The sequence below is a fragment of the Onychomys torridus genome, chromosome 12 (assembly GCF_903995425.1).
Source record: "Onychomys torridus chromosome 12, mOncTor1.1, whole genome shotgun sequence".
NCBI lineage: Eukaryota > Metazoa > Chordata > Mammalia > Rodentia > Cricetidae > Onychomys > Onychomys torridus.
In genome coordinates, this window is record NC_050454.1 from 13,189,326 (window position 1) to 13,209,210 (window position 19,885).

Sequence of the window (19,885 nt, forward strand, 5' to 3'; positions counted from 1 at the left end):
GGCTTATACAGATGCTGGCCCTCCGGCCACGCACATGCGCATAACCCTTCCTGTAGCCAGTTGCTTCTCTCTCATGACATGCTGCCAACCACAGGGGCACAGAAGTGAACTTTTCCCATCTCTGGGCCTTACTTATCATCTGTCCTCCGGGGTCCTTCCTCTGGTGTGGCACTTGAACCACATACATGTCTGTATTGTGTTGTTTCTTCTCTGCCATTGTGTGTGATGTCTGCTCTTCCAGCCCGATTACCTCCTCCTGTCCTCTGGTTTAGAGAGCCTGCGGGTTAGGTCCGGCACTGCATGCTGTCTCTGCAGAGGGGAGCCACACGCTGCAGACCTCACGGCCCCGCCCAGTGTGTTGCAGCTTTTACCTGAGAATAGATGTGTAGGTGTCTGAGACATGTGTGAGCAGAGATCCTTTCTGTGTCCGCTGTCTGGCCTCGCTCCCCGCTGCGGGTTCCCAACCTTCCCATCCTCCTGGGGCTCTGCACATCTTACTCACCTCTTTTCTCCCTCAGCTTCTTTTGTGCCAGAAGCCCACCTAGCCGGCGGGAGTAGGCTATGGAGCTGGGGTGGGACAAGGTGTCAGTGCCGGAGGAGGGCCCAGATTGGCTGTGCGTGCCAAGGGTGCACTGGGGGCATGGGGGTCAGGGGGCGCCTTGCCGGGCCCCCAGCTTTCTCTTCCCCAGCACTGCCCTGCTACATCTGTGGAGCAGAGTGTCTGTCTGTGTGTAGTTTTCCATTGTAAGTCAAACCAGGCTCAGGAAATCCCAAGGATGGACTCGTTTGTACTTGCTAAAAAGTCTGGTCATCCATCAGAGGAGGAGGCACCACCTCTAAAAAGTCCCCTGTCACCCACCAGAAGAGGCACCACCTCTTAAAAAGTCCCCTGTCACCCACCAGAAGAGGCACCACCTTCTGGCACACGGGGAGACACCTGCCTCCGGGCAGCATTTTCCTTCAGGGGGTTCCAGACTTCTGGAGCCCTGAACCCGTGAAGTCAGGTCTCATGTCTGTACAGGTCCAGGCAGGAGTGAGTTTGCTTCCCAGAAGTGGGCACAGGCCTGGGGGGAACTTAGGGAGCAGTGTGCCTCCAGTCTGTCCCCAGAGCTCACTCTGCTTGGAGGGGGATTCACAGTGTCCTTTAGGTAAAGAGTGAGACCACCCGGAGCCATCTGGGGAAAATACAGAATACCCCACCCATCCCAGGTAGGCTGTCCGCTCTCTTGCTAGGGCTCCGTGCCTCTGTGGTCCTTTCTCCAGCTGCCTCCTCCTCAGAGTATGGTAAACTAGGCCTTTGTTCTCCCATACCCCACACTCCAGAACATCAGGCCCTTAGAGAGGGCTCTCCTTGGGTCCTCTGCCTCACAGGAACCAGGTAAGGGCCTGTGAAAGTGTGGGGAGGGGAGCAGAGGGGAGGGGACGGGAGGCCCTCCCTGCGGAGGCCTGCACCCTCTCCCCCACTCCCGTTGTGCCTCAGCCAGCCCAGCCTCATTCTTCCAGGCTTTAATCAGCTTTGGTGACTAAGTCCCAGATCCCAGGTACTGACGGTTAGCATTAGCGTAGGGGCTGGGGTGAGTGGGGAGCCTACCCGGCAGCTCTGCCTCCTCCCCGCTTCCTGTGGTTCAGCAGGAAGCCGCTTCCTGCCCACCCTCCTAGGGGGTAGCGGCAGGTGCTTCTCTTAGTCTTCCAGTCTAGAAGAACTAGAGTGTGCCGGCAGGTGTGCCCCGGTAAGGTATGGGAGCTCATGAAGGCACAGGCTTTTCAGCCTGGGCCGGGTGTGCTTGCCCCTCGGGAGCCACCTCTGCTTGAAGGGACAATCATAGGGACCCAGGAGTCTGGGAGCTTGTGACTCAGCGTCCTCTGAGATATGCCTTAGTCTTTGCATTGTCCCCTAAACACTCAGGAAGGTTTCTTTGCTGTTGTTTCTGGCCTAGCCTTAGGGATTGGGCCCTACATCTTCTGCCAGAGTGTTCTGCCCCTGCTCCACCTTCTGACCTGGTTCTCTCCCAACAGACTGTATCTGGGAAACCCCATGGACCCTCCTGACCTGCTGAGTGTGGAACTGAGCACCTCCCGACCCACCCAGCATCTAGGAAGGGTGAAAAGTAAGAGCCCTTCTGTTCCTTGGTGTTCCCACCTCACTGGCTGCCTAGAAGAGGTCACTGCCTTGAGCCCCCCCAGCCTGCTGTTCTTCTCTGGGGACAGGTGGGACAGCTGGCTCCCTGGCTCTGGCTAGGCGTGGGGTAGCAGAGGAGAGGCAGCTGTATCCGCCGCCGCCGAGGTGGGGATCCTTGGGTTGGTCCACACTGGCCCTGCAGTCCCAGCTTCCTCCACCTCCTTCCTTACCGGCCTGTTCAGATCCTGGCTCCCCTTAATCATGCTCCTCTCTGCCAGGCCAAACCCCCACACCCCACTCTGGGCTCCACCTCAGCCAGGAGCCCCGTCCACCTCCCAGGGCCTGTGCCTGTCACTCTGGAACCATAGTGTTCCATCTTGCTTCCCCATTCCCTCCCACCGCCCAGCTTCAGTTGGGTCCGTGCATCCGCTCACTCCTGTTCACCCCTCTCTCTCTCTCTCTCCCTCCCTCTCCCTTTCTCTCTCTCTCCTTCTCCCGCTCCCCCCCTTCCTCTCCCTCTTCTCCTCCCTCCCTCTCCCTCCCCTCCCTTCTCATCTCAACTCTTCCCTCTGTCGGGCTGCCTCCCCACCCCATCTCTGTCCTGCTTGGTCCTCTCTTTCCTGCCTCCCCTGTCCGCATGGCCTTTCTTACAGGGGAGCCTCCACCTCGCCCACCTCAGCCTGCCATCTTCACTCAGAGTAAGTGGGGCTGCTCAGGATGCCTTGGCCCCTGCCCCCATCCTCTCTGTCCTCTCACTTCTCCTCTCCTGGAAGGTACAGAGCCCAGCGGCTGGCTGTGTGGAAGGGGGAGGCGGGTGTGTGCTGTGAGCTTTTGCTGCTGAACTGGCCCGGCATGCCTGCCTCCCCCATCTGTACCCTCAAAGATGTGTGGTCCTGGTGTCCCCCTTGACCTTGCTCTGCTGTGGCTGGGCCAGCCTGCCACTCTTTCAGACCTGCAGAGGTTGTGTGTAGGGCATCATGGTGGCCCTCAGGAGCTCTGTCCTTTGAGGGAAGCCCCTGTTGGCCCGTGCCTGCTCTAATAGTGTGCCACAGTAGAGTTGGGGTGAGGGGTTACTAACCAGGCCTGGAGCAAGGAATCCAGGGCTCGTGTTATGGAGGGAATGTCAGAGACTGGCGTGAGTGGGGTCTCGCTTAGGTAGGATCTGGGGTCCCTCCAGCCTACATTGAGGCCTGAAGGCAGGCAGAGAGCTGGTTCTGTCCTGTTTGAGTAGGATCAGGTGTGCTCTTGGGTGTAGAGGCTAGCCTGTAGGAGTTGGCAGTGCATAGTTGATGGGGATACTTGGTTTTTTTTTTTTTGCACATCCTACCTTCCCTCATTGCCTGTTCATACCTGACATCATCTCCCCGTTGGGGTCTCCCTTTTTTTTATCCCAGAGCCAACATACGACCCTGTGAGTGAGGACCAAGACCCCTTATCCAGCGACTTCAAGAGGCTGGGCCTGAGGAAGCCAGCCCTGCCCCGAGGGCTGTGGCTAGCAAAGCCATCGGCCCGCGTGCCAGGCACCAAGGCAGGCCGCAGTGGTGGGGGCGAGGTCACGCTCATCGACTTTGGGGAGGAGCCTGCGGTCCCAGCCCCACGGCCCTGTGCACCCTCCTTGGCACAGTTGGCCATGGATGCCTGCTCCTTGCTGGACAAGACACCTCCACAGAGCCCCACACGGGCGCTGCCACGGCCCTTACATCCCACGCCTGTGGTAGACTGGGACGCTCGCCCGCTGCCCCCGCCCCCTGCCTACGACGAGGTGGCGCAAGATGAGGATGACTTTGAGGTCTGCTCTATCAACAGCACGCTCATGGGTGCAGGGCTCCCTGCTGGGCCCAGCCAGGGCGAGACCAACTACGCCTTTGTGCCTGAGCAGGCTCAGCTGCCCCCTGCCCTGGAGGACAACCTGTTCCTCCCGCCCCAGGGTGGCGGCAAGCCGCCCAGCTTGGCCCAGACGGCGGAGATTTTCCAGGCGCTGCAGCAGGAGTGTATGCTGCAGCTCCAGGTCCCTGCTGGCCCGCTCACCCCCTCCCCCGCCCCGGGCGGCGATGACAAGCCCCAGGTGCCACCCCGGGTACCTATCCCCCCTCGGCCCACACGCCCACGTGTGGAGCTCTCTCCAGCTCCCTCGGGTGAGGAAGAGGCGAGCCGGTGGCCTGGACCTGCCTCCCCTCCCCGAGTGCCTCCCCGGGAACCCCTGTCCCCTCAAGGTTCAAGGACCCCAAGCCCCCTGGTACCACCTGGCAGCTCTCCGTTACCACACCGGCTCTCTAGCTCACCTGGGAAGCCCATGCCCACCACCCAGAGCTTTGCCTCAGACCCTAAGTATGCCACGCCACAAGTGATCCAGGCTCCTGGCCAGCGGGCTGGCCCCTGCATCCTGCCCATTGTCCGTGATGGCAGGAAGGTCAGCAGTACTCACTACTACCTGCTGCCTGAGCGCCCTGCTTACCTGGAGCGCTATCAGCGCTTCCTTCGGGAGGCCCAGAGCCCTGAAGAGCCAGCCCCCCTACCTGTGCCCCTCCTGCTGCCCCCACCCAGTACCCCAGCCCCCGCTGCCCCCACTGCTACGGTTCGACCTATGCCTCAGGCTGCCCCGGACCCAAAGGCCAACTTCTCCACCAATAATAGCAACCCAGGGGCTCGGCCACCAGCCCTGAGGGCCACTGCTCGGCTGCCACAGAGGGGCTGCCCAGGGGACGGGCAAGAGGCTGCCCGCCCGGCAGACAAGGTCCAGATGGTGAGTGCCAGGCTTACTTCAAGGGGAAGGGCAGGGGTCTGAGGGACCCAGAGGAATGGGCCCAGGTGGTGCTGATGGGTGGGTGTGCCCAGCTGCAGGCCATGGTGCATGGGGTGACCACAGAGGAGTGCCAGGCGGCCCTGCAGAGCCACAGCTGGAGTGTGCAGAGGGCTGCCCAGTATCTGAAGGTACCATCATTTCCTGCCTGCCCTGGCATTCAGGGGCCCTGAAAGCTGGTTTCTGCTGAACCTGACCCTCCCTGCTGACTCTAAGCCCTGCGCCCCGACTCTGGTCTGGTATCCTTTGCCCCCCCCCCGGGTGTCCCATGGCACCACTGCCCTCTGCTCCTCAGGTGGAGCAGCTCTTTGGGCTGGGTCTTCGGCCACGGGTGGAGTGTCACAAAGTGCTGGAGATGTTTGATTGGAACCTGGAGCAAGCTGGCTGCCACCTTCTGGGTTCCTGTGGCCCGGCCCACCACAAGTGAGTCCCATCCTCCGCCCTATCTCCCTCCCTCAGGGGGCTGTCCTCGGGGTGGCCCGCTGTAGGAAAAGCCTGCCTACCAGCTCTGAAGGGCACACAAAGGCAGGGAGTCCCCAGCCAGCTGGTAAGGGAGAGGGCAGGTACAGGGCCCCAGAGGGGCTTTTCTCAAGAATGGAATCGTGAAAGAGTCCCCTGGGCCCTGGGCGGGGCAGGCCAGCTTCCCGAGTGCCTAGCTGCCCACATGCTTCACGATGGCTATTTAACCAAATAGTTTTACCTCCTTTGCCATATTTCTGTCTAACGTGCCAGTTAGTCCTGGGGAAACGTCGCTCAGTGAATAAGGTGCTTGCTGTATAAGCTTGAGGACCTGAGTTCGAATCTCCACACCTGTGTAAAATACAGGCATGTAACTGGAGCCTTTGTAATCCCATTGCTCTTATGGGAGAGCCCCAGAAGGTTAGGGGCCAGCTAGCCTGGCATGCAGTAGCTGGAAAATAACAGAGACCCTGTCTCAAGAAGAAAGGCGAGGACCAACACTTGAGCTTGTCCTCCGACTTCTCCACACACTCTGTGGCATGTGCAAGCCTGTAGTCACACACAGACATACTCACCCTCTCACATCCGTTTCCATAGATGTTAATGTTTTTGGAGGAGTAAACATCCAAAGAAGATCTCATTGCTTTCTTACTAAAAGTTTATATGTGTACTCCTATAAAATAAGCACACAGGTGAATAGTAATTGAACCTTTAGCAAGCCCCAAAGTGGTGAAAGGGCAGGAGCAAACCCTGTGTCATCCCAGGAAGCAAAATGCCACTGGGTGCTGGGAGGCAGGCGCCTCGGGGTCTGCCTGTCTGTGCTGCTCTTACACAGTATAACTTTGTACTCTAATCAGAAACAATCAGAAACACAATGGGAGAGGGCTGTGGCCTTCCCACACACTGCACGGTCACTCAGCCCAAGTGTCTGCTGCTGGTTGTCCCTAATTTGCATCCAGAGGAGCTGGGACTTCCTGTTGTCCTTAGATACTCCAGTACACAGTAGTACTGTTTTCTTAAGTCAAAGTTGATCAAAAAAAGACACTGTAGAGTAAGTTCTAAAACTGTTGCCTTAGAACTGCCGGTTTTCTGCATGGTACCTGACGGCATTAATTCCCTGAAGTGACCCTGAATCTCCCATAAGCTCTTTAACCTCTGTTGATGGATGAACTTTTGGGTCATTTCCCATCTTTCAGGCGCTGACAGTTGTCTGGAGAGCGATGGTCTGCCCTAAAGGAACCACTTGAACCTGTCTGTGGGACAAGGGTGGGGAGATGCTCCGCCTCAGGCCTGGAGGACCCACTTCTGCCTGCTGCCCCCAGTGGACAGAGTGAGACCAGGGCTGCAGGAGCCTGGGAGCCCCACCTTGCCCACCTCACTTTACCCACCCAGCGCTGTTCTGCACACCTTGGCTCAGCCCTCAGTGCCCCAACCAAGAGGTGGGAAGGAGCCTTGTGAAGGCAAGACCGGCAGCTGGCTGGCAGGCCCTGTGTGTGACCTGCCTCTGGCTCCAGATCAAGGCTGGGCTGGTGGTTAGAGTGTGCCCCAGGCTTTGCCTCGGGGGACTAGACTGAGGAAGCCCAGCTTGACTTGGGCAAGAAGGATGTGTTGGCCACACCGAAGGGTAGGCCAGCATCCAGCAGGCCCTCCGAAGGGCTGGGCCCTTTTCCAGGGAGCCCCTGTTAGGCATTTGGAGTACTGGACATAGTGTGACCTGTGGCTTCACTGTGAACTTGTGGGCCTGGCTGCTCTTAGGGTCTTGTACCCGGAAACAGCCTCAAGTGGCTCAGGAGCAGAGAAAGGGCCCACAAGGCCCCGGGATTGGAAGAAGACCCCAGGGGCACCAGTATTTTCCTGTTTGACCCCTGCTCTTCCTGTTGCTGTTCGATGTGTTCCCGTCAGCCTCTGTTGCCAAAGTTGCTGCCCCCAACTATGGATACCTGCTTCTTCCAGAGAAATAAATTCCGTTTCTATTTTATGTTACACGCGCATGCCTGCCGATCTTTGCTTGTGTCTGCCGGTCTCCCCAGGGTTCTGCTGTCCAGAGCAAGCAGCCTTTGACCACCACCTATAGGCAGAGAGAGGAACTGCAGCCTGGGAGAGCCTGTTCCTGTACCTTCACAGTGCCGCCGGCCCAGCTTGCTTCATCTGGTCTGGGAATGTCACAGTCTTATGGGGATTTTGTTCCGCGGGTTTCTGTAGGGCAGGACACACTTCAGGAGACAGTCTCATAGCTCCGTTACCTGGAGCTAGGTCAGAACAGATAACAACACCCGGGGCCTCACTAGGTCCAAGCTTCTGAAGTTTGTCTCTTTGAATAATGTATTTACATGGTTATGAATGCAGAAGGTACTGGAGAGTACACAGTGGGGTACCCCCTCCCCAGCTGCCCTGTCCTCCTTGCCCTCCCTGCCTTTATCTTCTGTTTCTTGGGCATCCCCCCCTCTTTTTCTTTTTTTCTGAGATTTTATTTATTTTATGTGTATGATGCTCTATCTGCATGTACACCTGCAGGCCAGAAGAGAGCATCAGATCCCATTAGAGATGGCTTTGAGCCACCATGTGGGTGCTGGGAATTGAACTCAGGACCTCTTAACCACTGAGCCATATCTCTCTACCCTCCCATCCCCCTTTCTTTCTCTTTTTTTCTTTAAGATTTATTTATTTATTATGTATACAGAAGAGGGCACCAGATCTCATTACAGATAGTTGTGAGCCACCATGTGGGTGCTGGGACTTGAACTCAGGACCTCTGGAAGAGCAGCCAGTGCTCTTAACCTCTGAGCCATCTCTCCAGCCCCATCCCCTCTCCCCCCCTTTTTTTTTTTTTTTTTTTTTTTTTTTTTCGAGACAGGGTTTCTCTGTGTAGCTTTGCGCCTTTCCTGGAACTCACTTGGTAGCCCAGGCTGGCCACGAACTCACAGAGATCCACCTGCCTCTGCCTCCCGAGTGCTGGGATTAAAGGCATGCACCACCACCACCTGGGCCCCATCCCCCTTTCTTAAACTTGAAATTTTGAAAAATTTTATAGGAATTTGGTTCATCTCTTTGCAGTCCTTTGCAGTCACAACCACTGGCAGTGCACTGGGTGTATGGATGGCCTGGTCCCCACTGGCAGTGCACTGGGTGTATGGATGGCCTGTTCCCCACTGGCAGCGCACTGGGTGTATGGATGGCCTGTTCCCCACTGGCAGCGCACTGGGTGTATAGATGGGCTGGTCCCCACTGGCAGTGCACTGGGTGTATGGATGGCCTGTTCCCCACTGGCAGTGCACTGGCTATATGGGCTGGTCTCCACTGGCAATGCACTGGGTGTATGGATGGCCTGTTCCCACTGGCATTTTGGTGGAACACAGGTCTGAAGCGCTTAAATGACAGGCTCCTCACTGCCTTAGCCACCTCTGTGGCTCTCCGTGTTCCTTATAGGGAAAGGCAGTGCTCTTCCAGCTTGGGGGTTAGAACAGGACTAAAGTCTTGATCCCGCCTCTGGCACATGACTTTGGTCATAGTCTTGATTCTGCCTCTGCTTCAATCTCTCTGTGTTTTTTTTTCCAGGTTCTTACAAAGACAACAGTTTATCCCCTCAGGCCTTAGTACACGCCAACATGCTCACAACACCCATGTCTAACCTCCTCCTTTATCCCAGCAGAGGTGTCCTGTGCTCACCACAAGCTCAGCTCAGTAAGTACCCTTGCCTCAAGTCCCTAAAACTCTCGATAACCACAATTCTCAGGACCTGCCTGCCTGCTCTCCCATCTCATTGCCAAACCAGACTGATGGGAGCGGACACTGCCACTCCCGCTCTCACGGCTGACACTTTGGTTTCTAATCCTGTCTCTGGTGAAGGGACGTGGCTTGAGAAAAAGAAGGGTCACCCTTCCTGTTCACTTTACCATCCATACCACAGGATCGCAACACCTCCTGCAAGATTGCCAGCAAGAAGAGGTGATGGGTCGCAGGAAAGAGAAATTAAGCTGCAGCTGACCTGGAAACGTCTTCTCTCCTGGCTGGCTTTCATGGTGCTGAAGGGTGCTGTGTAGACCACTAAGGGGGAATAGTAGACCTTGCATGCTACCATACCAGCCTGCTTGGCAAGATGTGCCCACCAGCTCAGGAGTGGGGTGACTGTTTGTGGGGTTACCATCTGCTTCCTGATAGGATCTGAGGCATACTCCCCAGGAGGGAAACCATGTTGTCATTGTAACCCTGAATTTTGGTTAACCCTCTCCCTGACTCCCTCCTCTCCCCCACACCCATGCTTTCCCCACTTAGACCTTTCTATCCCCACTGTTCTCTGTTTTTGATTTCACATTACATGTCTTCTAGTATTGCCCTTCCTTAAACAAGCCTCCCCTACCTGGTGACCCCATTCTAGGTCCTGACCTGTCGACATTCACTCCAACCTAAACATACAAATCTAGAATTTGAAGCTAGAAACCACCTACGAGAGAGAAGATGTAGCATTTGTCTGTGTAAGCCTGGGGTCACCTCGCTTAAATATTTTCCAGTTCTGCCCATTTTCCTACAAATTTCATCTCTCCTTACCGCTGAATAAAAGTCCATTGTGGCACTTGGGAGGCAGAGGCAGGAGGATATCTTTGAGTTCCAGGCCAGCCTGGTCTACAAAGTTCCAGGACAGCCAGGGCTACACAGAGAAACCTTATCTCAAATAACCTTTAAAAAAAAAGTCCATTGTGTATGTGTAGATGATGTATACATATACACATGTGCATAATACCAAATTTCTATTATCCATTCACCTACTGAAGGGCACCTGAGCTGTTTCCTTTTCCTAACTGTTATGAATAGAACCCTAGTGAATGTGAGGTTTCTGTGGTAGGATATAGAATTCTTTGGGGGAAATACCAAGGAATGGTATTATTTTATTTTATTTTTATTTTTTGAGATAGTGTCTCTTTGTAGTCCTGGCTGTCCTGGAGCTCACAGAGACCTGCCTGCCTCTGCTTCCCAAGTGCTGAGATTAAAGGTGTGCGTCACTACACTCAGCAACATTTTGTTACTGACAAAATTGTATATAGACCTACAAGGTGCAACTTAATGTTTGTTTGTTGTTTGTTTTGTTTTGTTTTGGCCTTTTTTTTTTGTTTTTGTTTTCCAAGACAGGGTCTCTCTAACAGTTCTGGTATCTGCTTTGTAGACCAGGCTGGCCTAGAACTCACAGAAATCCACCTGCCTCTACCTCTCCAGTGCTGGGATTAAAGGTGTGTGCCACCACCATCCAGCCGCAACTTAATATTTTAATAATGGGTGCACTATGAAATGGCTACATTGAGATGCATATTACTTCACATTTTATAATTCTTTGTAGAGAGAATGCTTAAGTGTAGTCTCATAGAATTTCCAAGCATATAGCATGTTGCTGCTCACATTAATCACTATGGCATACATACAGTTCTCTTGAACTTATTTCTCCAATTTCACTGAAATTTTGTGTCCTTCACCTGCCCAACCCCAGCCTTTAGTGACCACCTTTAGACATATACACAGTTGATGTTGTGATTGCTTAGGGTTGTTCTGTGCTTGACTTTTATCATTTAACATGACACCCTCCGGGTTCATCCATACTCCTGCATACGTCAGGACACTTTTCTGATTATATGTTACCACATCTTCTCTATCGGTTCCCTGTATGTTTATTCACCCATCCACTGTTGAGGGACACATGGTCGCTTCCACCTCTTGGTTGTGGTGAATAATGTCGCAATAAGCAAGGAGTGTAGATGTCTCTTGAGCATTCTGAGTTGACATCCTTTGGACAAATGCCCACTGGCAATGGGCTTGCGGAATCATGTGGTTGATGCACTTTCAATTTCTTGAGGAATCTCTGCATTATTTCCCATGACGGCCATGCTAATTCTCACCCCCTCCTCCCCCAGCGCATATGAGGTTTCCCTTTTCTTGGCATCCTTAACCAACACCCTTTTTCTGTTTGTTACAGGCTGTTCTGATGGGTAGGAGGCTTTAGTTCACTGTGGTTTTAATGTTTATTCTCTGGCTAGTAGTGGTGTTGAGCCATTTTTTTCCCCAAATGCCCGTTGGCTATTTGTATTTACACTTTGGAGAAATGCCTACTCCAATTCTCTGTCTATTTTTAAATCAGGGGTTTGTTTCCTTATGATTGAGTTGTTTGACTTCCACTTAGACTTTGCATGCAAGCCCGTATCAGGTATACATACAGTGCACGCAGTTATCCCCCACCCCCCACCCCCGTCCACAGGCTTTGCTTGCCGGTGACATTTGCCTTGCTCTGCGGATGCTCTATTGTGACTGTACAATCCTACTTGCTATGTTTTGCTTTGTTGACTTTGCTGTCAGTGTCACAGCCAACAAAACCGTGGCCCAGACTGGTGTTCTAGAAAGGTCTTTGTGTTTTCATCTTGTCGTTTCGTGGTTTCAGGTTTAGTGGTTTGGTCTTTAATCCACTCTGAGATGAGGTATTTGGTGTGAGAAGAGAGTCTGACTGTAGATTGATTTTTCCTGCCTGGCTCACAGTTAGGACAGATCTCTCTCACCCATAGCCAGGCCCATAGACGCTCAGACCCAACCAAGTAAACACACAGAAGCTTACATTGTTTACAAACTGTATGGCTGTGGCAGACTTCTTGTTATCTGCACATAGCCCAGAAACTTTTTTTTTTTTTTAACTTGCAAAGGCTAAATCCACCATGTAGCAGAGTAAAGTGCCGCTTGTAGATTCCTCATTCCCGCCACACAGCAGGTCAGACGCACACGCCAGGAACCCGCCATAGTAGCTCAAACCGGCACGCTGCCGCTAACTTGAGAGAGACAACTAGGAAGCTGTTTTTAGCTCCATTTAGAATCTTTTTTCCGCAGGTTTTAGGTGGAAACTCTTGCAAACACGTTGGGCGCCATTTGTGGTTAGAGATTTCCTGCCTGGTCCACAGTCAGGACAAATCTCTCTCACCCACCAGGCCCATAGACGCCCAACCCAACCAAGAAAGCACACAGAAGCTTACATTGTTTATCATACACATAAAAATAAGAAAGTACGTATTTTTAAGAGATTTGAGCTGGGGAGATGTGATAACAGTGCTCACTGCACAAGTGTGGACCTGGGTTCAATTTCTCACCAGTAAGAAGTAAGCTGAGCCAGGATGGTGCAGAACGCCTGTAATTGAGCATTCAGGAGGCCGGGGCAGGAGAATCGTCACAGGTTCCGGTCAGCCTAGGCTGGACTGCATCATGAGATCCTCTCTCAAAAGCAAACAGAAAAGAGCAGCCAGCTCGATGATTCAGTGGTTAAGGGCGTTTACTCTGCAAACCTGAGTTTGATTCCTGGAACCGACAGTGGAAGGAGAGAACTGACTCCTGAACGCTGTCCTCTGACCTTCCCATGTCGCACGCACGCACGCACGCACACAGGGAAGCCACTTGTGTTCCGTTTCCATGACATACCTATTAATATCCTTGGCTTTATTTATTTATTTCTGTATTTTGAGATAGGATTTTTTTGTGTAGTCTTGGCTGTCCTGGAACTCGCTCTGTAGACCAGGCTGGCCTTGGATCTTTTTAAAAGTGAAATTATCAATCAGTTTCTTGTTGATTTTTAGGAGGCTACTCGATCCAGGCAGCCCCTTTTGAATTCCACAGATTATGTGTGCTTTAAGAAGATAATCATGGAAAGTAAACTGACATCTGGAATTCATTAAAGACAGCGGGGGTGAGGCATGGTGGTGCCACTGCTTGTGAAGGCATCAGGAGGCAGAACCAAGTTCAAGGTCAGCTCACGATGCATGACAAGACCTTATTTAAAAACAACCACACAGAAGCATTCAGGGTCACTGGGGCTCTAGACCGCAGTGGGTGGGAGCCCAGAGCTCTGAAGGATGGAGTCTTCAGACCCCACCATGAGAACCAGACTGGTGGCCTGTGCCCAGCTGGCACAGCTGCAGGGTTCTGAAGTAGCCAGCTGCAGACTTCAGGCAGATGTCTTCCCAGGCTGACTGTTCTTCACCCGCTAAAGAGAGGAAACAGTGGCCTGTATGGCCATGACAGGCTTCTTGTTATCTGCTTCTTCTATCTTAAATTAACCCATTTCTGTTAGTCTATACTTGGCCACGTGGCTGGTGGCTTACCAGCACCTTATCTCTGTCTTGTCATGGTGGCGGCTGGCAGCGTCTCTCCTCAGCTGACCTCTTTCTTCTGTCTGTGGCAACACAGACCTCTCAGCGGATTATGGAAGAGACTGTTGGTTTTAGCGGCGCTCTTACCCTTCGAGGAAAAGTCACGACACACGACAGAATCCGCTAACAAGAGTTTTATTAAGAGAAGGAGAAAAGGACAGATGTGATCAGGCCTGCTGAAGGACATGGGAGTGAAGGGGGCGGGCGAACATGGGGGCCAACTTTTAAAGGCCAAGCCGCAGGTGCACACACAGGCCCACATGGCTATTCCACACATGCGCATAGATCACGTGGTTGTGCCACATGCTTTACACAACCATGCAGCCACGGGGTCATGGGTCATGCAGGATGTATGACCCGGAAATGACTAGGCAGAAATGACTAAGTGTCCCATCAGGCATGCGCCACTGTGAGGGCATGGTGGGAATTCCTATCACTGTCCTTCACACGTTGCTCTTGGCATCTCTTTGGAAAATCAACTTATTTCTTGAATCCTTATTTTGTTCCACTAGTCTGTGTCTCTGTTTTGAGCCAGTGTCAAACCATTTTCATTACTGAATTTGTAGAGTTCGAGAAAGATACTATACTGGCCTTTAATCCCAGCACTCGGGAGGTAGAGGCAGGTGGATCTCTGTGAGTTCGAGGCCAGCCTGGTCTACAGAGTGAGATCCAGGACAGCCAGAGCTACACAGAGAAACCCTGTCTCGAAAAATGAAAGCAACAACAAAAAAAGTATACTGAAATGCTGATAGCAATGGATGCTCAATAAGTAGTTACTGTGTGCGTGCATGCTCATGCATGTGTGTGTGCGTGGATATGTGAGCATGGATATGTGAGTGTTGTGTGTGTGTGCAGGTGCGTGCTCATTCATGTATGTGTGTGTGTATGTGAGCGTGTGCATGGATGTGTGTGTGTGTGTGTGTGTGTGTGTGTGTGTGTGTGTGTGTCCTTTCAGTAATAACCAACAATGGGGCCAGGGAGATGGCTCAGTGGGTGAGGGACTTGCCGCTCGAACCTGACAACCTGAGTCTGGATTCCCAGGATGGGAGGCTTATAGCAAGACACAGGAGGATTCCCAGACGCTTGGGGGCTGGCTAGCCAGGTGCATATGGCAGAAAAACAATACCCATATGCATGCAGGCAAATGCGTGTGTGCGGGGTGCGGGGTGGGGGTGGGGGAGACGAGACAGAGACAGAGAGACAGAGACAGAGAGAGAATTTAAAAACCACGAAAGGCTGAGATAATGGGGAGCCTGGCGGAATGGGGCTGGCCTGGAGTTGACAGTTGTAGCCTGCTCCCTCAGCTGGCTATTTTTGTTCCCTTCTGTCAGCTGTACAGGAGGTGACTTAAGCTACTGTCCTTTAGGAGACTTTGGCTGCCTTGGGTGGCAGGGACAGAGGCTGTGTGGCCTTGAGCTGCCCTCTGGAGGAATACACTTGGTCTGGAGGACCATGTGGAGCTGAAGGGCTGGTGGCAGGCAGTGCCCTGAGGTGTAGAGGTTGGCTTCTCTGTTTCAGGCTCTGGGGGATGCAGGAGGCTGTCACTCACCAGCTCTTATGGGCAACATAGCTGGTCGTGAAAGGCTCACTCACCTATTCAACCAGCAGGAGCTGCCGGGCTAGGGGCCTCGGCCTTTCTTTGGGTAGTGCTGGTGGTTGGTCAATGTGTGAAATGGTCAGTATGGCAGCCTGAGTTCCAGGGTGGGGACTCGCATTTTAACAGATGGAGTAGCTAGAACTGTGTCTGAAAAGAGGTAGTAGGAAGCAAGGGCCCCCAAACCTGGTGGCAGGAGTTAGGGAGCTGTTGAGGGACATGGGGGGATGGTGGAATTAGGGGCCGTCTGAAGTGTTGTGTCTGGGAGGAGGGCAGCGGACTGGCTGGATATGATAAAGACCAGAGTTTGTTAAGTATAAGAAAAAAGATCTTTAGCTGGGCAATGGTGGCACACACCTTTAATCCTAGCACTAGGGAGGCAGAGGCAGGAGGATCTCTGAATTCGAGGCCAGCCTGGTCTGCAGAGTGAGTTCCAGGACAGTCAAGGCTACACAGAGAACCCCCATCTCAAAACAAACAAAACAAAAAACTGAAAGAAAAGAAAAAAGGTATTTTAACAGTTTTTTTTTTTTTTTTAACAGTTTGTATCATCAAAACTAGGCAGGTACTGACTTCTCCTGGTCCCCTTCAGGGAAAGGGCACTGCCAGCTCTGTGCAGCACCTCATGGGGGCACTGCAGAGAAGCGCTTCTTAACCATGTGTGCTGTCAACCCTGGTGGTGTTCCTCAGGAGCTGTGCACCTTTTGGGAGAGATAGTATCTCTCACTGGACTCTTGGGTTCATTAATTAGGGTGTGCTGGCCGGCTAGCAAGCCCCAAGCTTCCTCCTGTCTGTGCCTCTCTGGTGCTGGGATTACAGGGTGCACTCCATGCCTACATTTGTGTGTGTGTGTGTGTGTGTGTGTGTGTGTGTGTGTGTGTGTGTGTGTGTGTATTCGGCCTGCATGTATAACTGTGTACCATATACATGCCTGGTGCTGGAAGAGGCCAGAAGAGGGTGTTGGATACCCTGGAGCTGGAGTTACCAATGGTCGTGAGGTACCCTATGGGTGCTGGGAACCAGAACCAAGTCCTTAGCGTAGCCAGTGCTCTTAACCGCTGAGCCATCTCTCTAGCTCCCCACCAACCTTTTTTAACACTAAACTGTGAAAATAGACACTCCCTGTCTCAATACTCTAGAGAGATGCGCAGACTTTGGAAGCCCTGGGGTGGGTCGCACCGCCCACCGGTACCATCCCTGTCATTTCCAGTGCTCAGTGCAGCCTGGCGGGCGAGACTCTGTGGACGTGCCGGAGGTCCCTGCAGGCAGCCTTCCCTGGAGGGCTCCTGTCTTTGCCTCTCTGACACTGCCTGCCTTTGTCACAGGCGGCTGTCCTCTCAAGGAGCTCCTGGCCACATCAGCGGCTCATGTAGGCAGAAAAATCTTCATTTTTAAAGCCCATAACGTGATACAATGTTGGGGGGGAAATCAACAAAGAAGGAAAACCAAGAAAAGCAAAGGAAGGTTAAGCAGGGAGAGGTACTGGGGAGGGAGGCATAGAGAAGAGGGTAGGAGGAAGGATAGTAGACACTAAGGGTGTTTGGAAAAGCCATATGGAAACCTGCTACTCTATAAGCTTCCCATATGTGTCCATATAAAAGAGTTTAATTGGAGTGACTCTACACTCCACCCAGACGCCACCATTGCCAAATAAAAATCTCAGTGCCACGTGTGGGATACTTCCCTAAGTTGTTGGTCGGGGGTGTCCCAGAGACCCCCCCCAAATGGCCTCCTTATTTTCTTTGCCCTTGTCTGGCCACAGACAGAGCCATGACCACACAGCACCAGGCATGGAAGCCAAGTTTAACGTTGGTACTAGATTTCCCACCCAAAGCTGCAGCTAGGACTGGACGCAGGGCCTTGGCAGGCTTGGGAAGATTCCTCCTGCCTCCTCCTGCCTCCTCCTGCCTCGCTCCCAGCTCTGCCGTGCAGGGCTCTCAGGAAGGTTCCAGACTGTTCCAAGCCCTGCTTGTTGGCCCTGGTGTGGCAGGGCCACATCCTGATTCCCTGATCTGTGCCTCAAGCCCTGCACACTCTTCAGCTCTCTCAGAACTCCAGGCTCTTCTGCCTGTGGGGGAAGCAGAGCAGTCCTGTGGTCCAGCTCAGGTCTGGAAGCTCACCCGGTGGAGACGCCAGGGTCTGAGGATGGGGGTTGGACACAAAGGCAAGGCTGTCTCAGGGATGCAGGTGACCCGGAAAGGCATCAGGCTGATGTCTCAAGTTCTTTTGGGGTGGGTTGGAGTGGGGAATATTAATGTGAGGGTCAGGATAGGTGCTATATAAGAAAAAACAGCATTTCCAGGGACTTGAGCTGGGAAGCCTGGTGTTCTGGTGCCTAAGGGGTAGTAAGTTCCTGTGATGACATTCTTTCTTCTTCAGGGCAGGATGTCTCAGTTTGCGTCAGCGTTGTGGTTAACTGCTGGCTTCTGGAATCACCTCAGAAAAACAATCAATATTACAGGAATGTAGAGTGAAGGGCAAATTCGAGGCCTGAGCCTAGGAATAGGAAACATGCAGCATGAAGTCTCAGACAGGAACAGCCTGTCACCTTTCTTTTTAAAATTATTTTACTTTTAAATTGTATTTTATAAACTTTATGTTAAAAAAACTCTTGCAAATAAATAAAAACATCCCACACCAAAATTAACCAGACCCAAAGTCTATTCAAACTCAATGAACTCTCAACAGTTGGAGTAGCTATTCGGAATGGGAGTTATGTGGCTTCACATTGAGTTTTACACTTTAAATAACTATATTTTATGTACTTATCCACCACTCAAACCAAAAAGCCCAGGACAGAATTAGAACTAGAAAAACTCTTTGCTTTAGATCCTCTTTCATAACTCATGTCCGTCACTTACATTCAGTCCCTCCTCGTCCCCTTATATTTAGCCTTTCCTGTTCGCTTTTTTACATATTATATTTATTGTCCCCTACATGCACATTTATTTACATATATACTATTGGTTAGATACCACATATGAGAGAGAGGTTGTGACTTTTTCTGAGATGTGTGACCCTCTTAATGTACCTCCATTTTCTTGTAATTTTTAAGCTTCATTTTTCTTTAGAGCAGAGCACAAAATTTTCATTATCCATTCATCTGTTGATGGACAACTAGGCTGGGCCCAATTCCTTGCTATAGTGACTACAGCAGTAATAAACATGGGGGTGAATACTTCTATGGGAGAGTGTGGAATTCTCTGGCTACTGGCTTGGGAGTGAAACAAAGAGGTCATGCGGTAGTTCTATTTTTATTTTATTTTTTTGAGGCATCTCCAAACTGATTTCCACAATGGCTGTATTAATTTGTACCCCAGCAGTAGTGAATAAGGGTTCCTTTCTCTCCATGTCCCCCAACATTGTGGTCACATTTGTTGAAGGTAGCTATTTTGAGTGGGGTGAGATGCTATCTCTCAAAGTACTTTTAATTTGCATTCCCTCCCCCCATGGCTAGGGAAATCAAATACTTTAAAAATCAGTTATTGGCCATTTATGTTTCCTTTTTGAAAACTATCTGCTCAGTTAATTTGCCCATTTTTTACTGGTAGTTTTACTTCCTTGGTGTTTAATTGCAATTCTTTGTGAATTCAGGATATCAGCCCCTTGTGGGCAGTGTAGCTGGTAAAGATTTTCTCCCATTCTGTGACCTGTGTGCTCTGATTGCTTTCTATGCTATGCAGAGACTCCATTGTCATGTAGCCCCATCTGTTCATACTTGGGGTTGGTTCCTGCACTGTTGGTGTGCTGTTCAAAAAAGTTCTTGTCCATTCATGTCTTGAAGGGCACCCCTTGTGTTTCCTTGAAAAGTTTCAGTGTCTCAGGGTTTTTTGTTTGTTTGTTTGTTTGTTTTGGGGGAGTCGTTTTTTTTTGAGACAGGGTTTCTCTGTGTAATAGAGGCCTGGCTGTCCTGGAGCCTGCTTTGTAGACTGAGCTGGCTTTGAACTCCCAGAGATTCACCTCTCTTTGCCTCCCGAATGCTGGCATTAAAGGCATGTGCCGCCACATCTGGTATGGTTCAGGTCTTAAATTAAGGTCTTTGATCCGTTTTTGAGTTGGTTTTTCTCTCAGGTGAAACATGTAGTACGACTGATCTTCTGCAGGTGGAAACCTAGCTTTGCCAGCACCATTTGCTGAACGGGCTGTCTTTTTTCCAAAGTATGTTTTTGCCTCCTTCATCAAACATTAAGTGGTTATAGCTTGGTCATTTTATAACCAGGTCTTCCATCCCACTGGTCTACTGTCTTCATTACTACAGGCCTATAGTATGACTTCTTTACAGCAGTCATTTGTAGACCCAAAGGGCCGAGGTGGCTCAGTGCTAGAGCACTTGCTTATCATGTACAGGCTCTGAGTTCAATCCCAGCCAAGGGATGGACACAACATGACGTCACAGACACCAAGGCTTTTTACCCCATTGTAGTCATCCAAGGAAGGCGTCACTATTTTCAACAAAAATGGCCTCTAACCCTGAAAAAGTGACCTAGGCGACCATTACTGTTATAAGCCACACTACAATGTTTCTAGGCAGAGACTCTGTACTGCCCAGCATGTGACCAGCCAGCAGCCTGAGAGGGGAGGGGCTTTTTAGCTTCCCCACCTTCTAGCAGGAGGAGTGAAGAGTGAACAGTGAATCTGTTCAGTCTTAACAATAAAAACCCGGACTCAGATATCAGGGTGAAAGCTGAAAGATCAGAGAAGCAGAGCAGCAGCCACCAGAGACTTCGTACTTCTGTTGTTTAAAAAAT

General features: G+C 51.7%; 1 protein-coding gene across 9 annotated transcripts; it reads left to right on the plus strand.

The window, feature by feature from the left end:
* Positions 1-1,934: 1,934 nt before the first annotated feature.
* On the plus strand, positions 1,935-7,361 carry Tnk2 (tyrosine kinase non receptor 2). 9 transcript variants are annotated; one of them, XM_036203841.1, is made up of 6 exons: positions 1,937-2,108; positions 2,773-2,817; positions 3,514-4,862; positions 4,955-5,050; positions 5,215-5,342; positions 6,575-7,361. In XM_036203841.1, exons 1-6 carry the CDS (start codon positions 2,036-2,038, stop codon positions 6,579-6,581), a joined length of 1,698 nt encoding a protein of 565 aa, XP_036059734.1. In that variant the 5' UTR covers positions 1,937-2,035; the 3' UTR covers positions 6,582-7,361. The 9 variants fall into 9 exon arrangements, with proteins under 9 accessions (XP_036059737.1, XP_036059735.1, XP_036059734.1 ...); XM_036203836.1 differs by having other exon boundaries at positions 1,990-2,108; positions 4,961-5,050; XM_036203842.1 differs by lacking the exon at positions 6,575-7,361 and having other exon boundaries at positions 1,936-2,108; positions 5,215-5,346.
* The last annotated feature ends 12,524 nt before the right edge of the window (positions 7,362-19,885 follow it).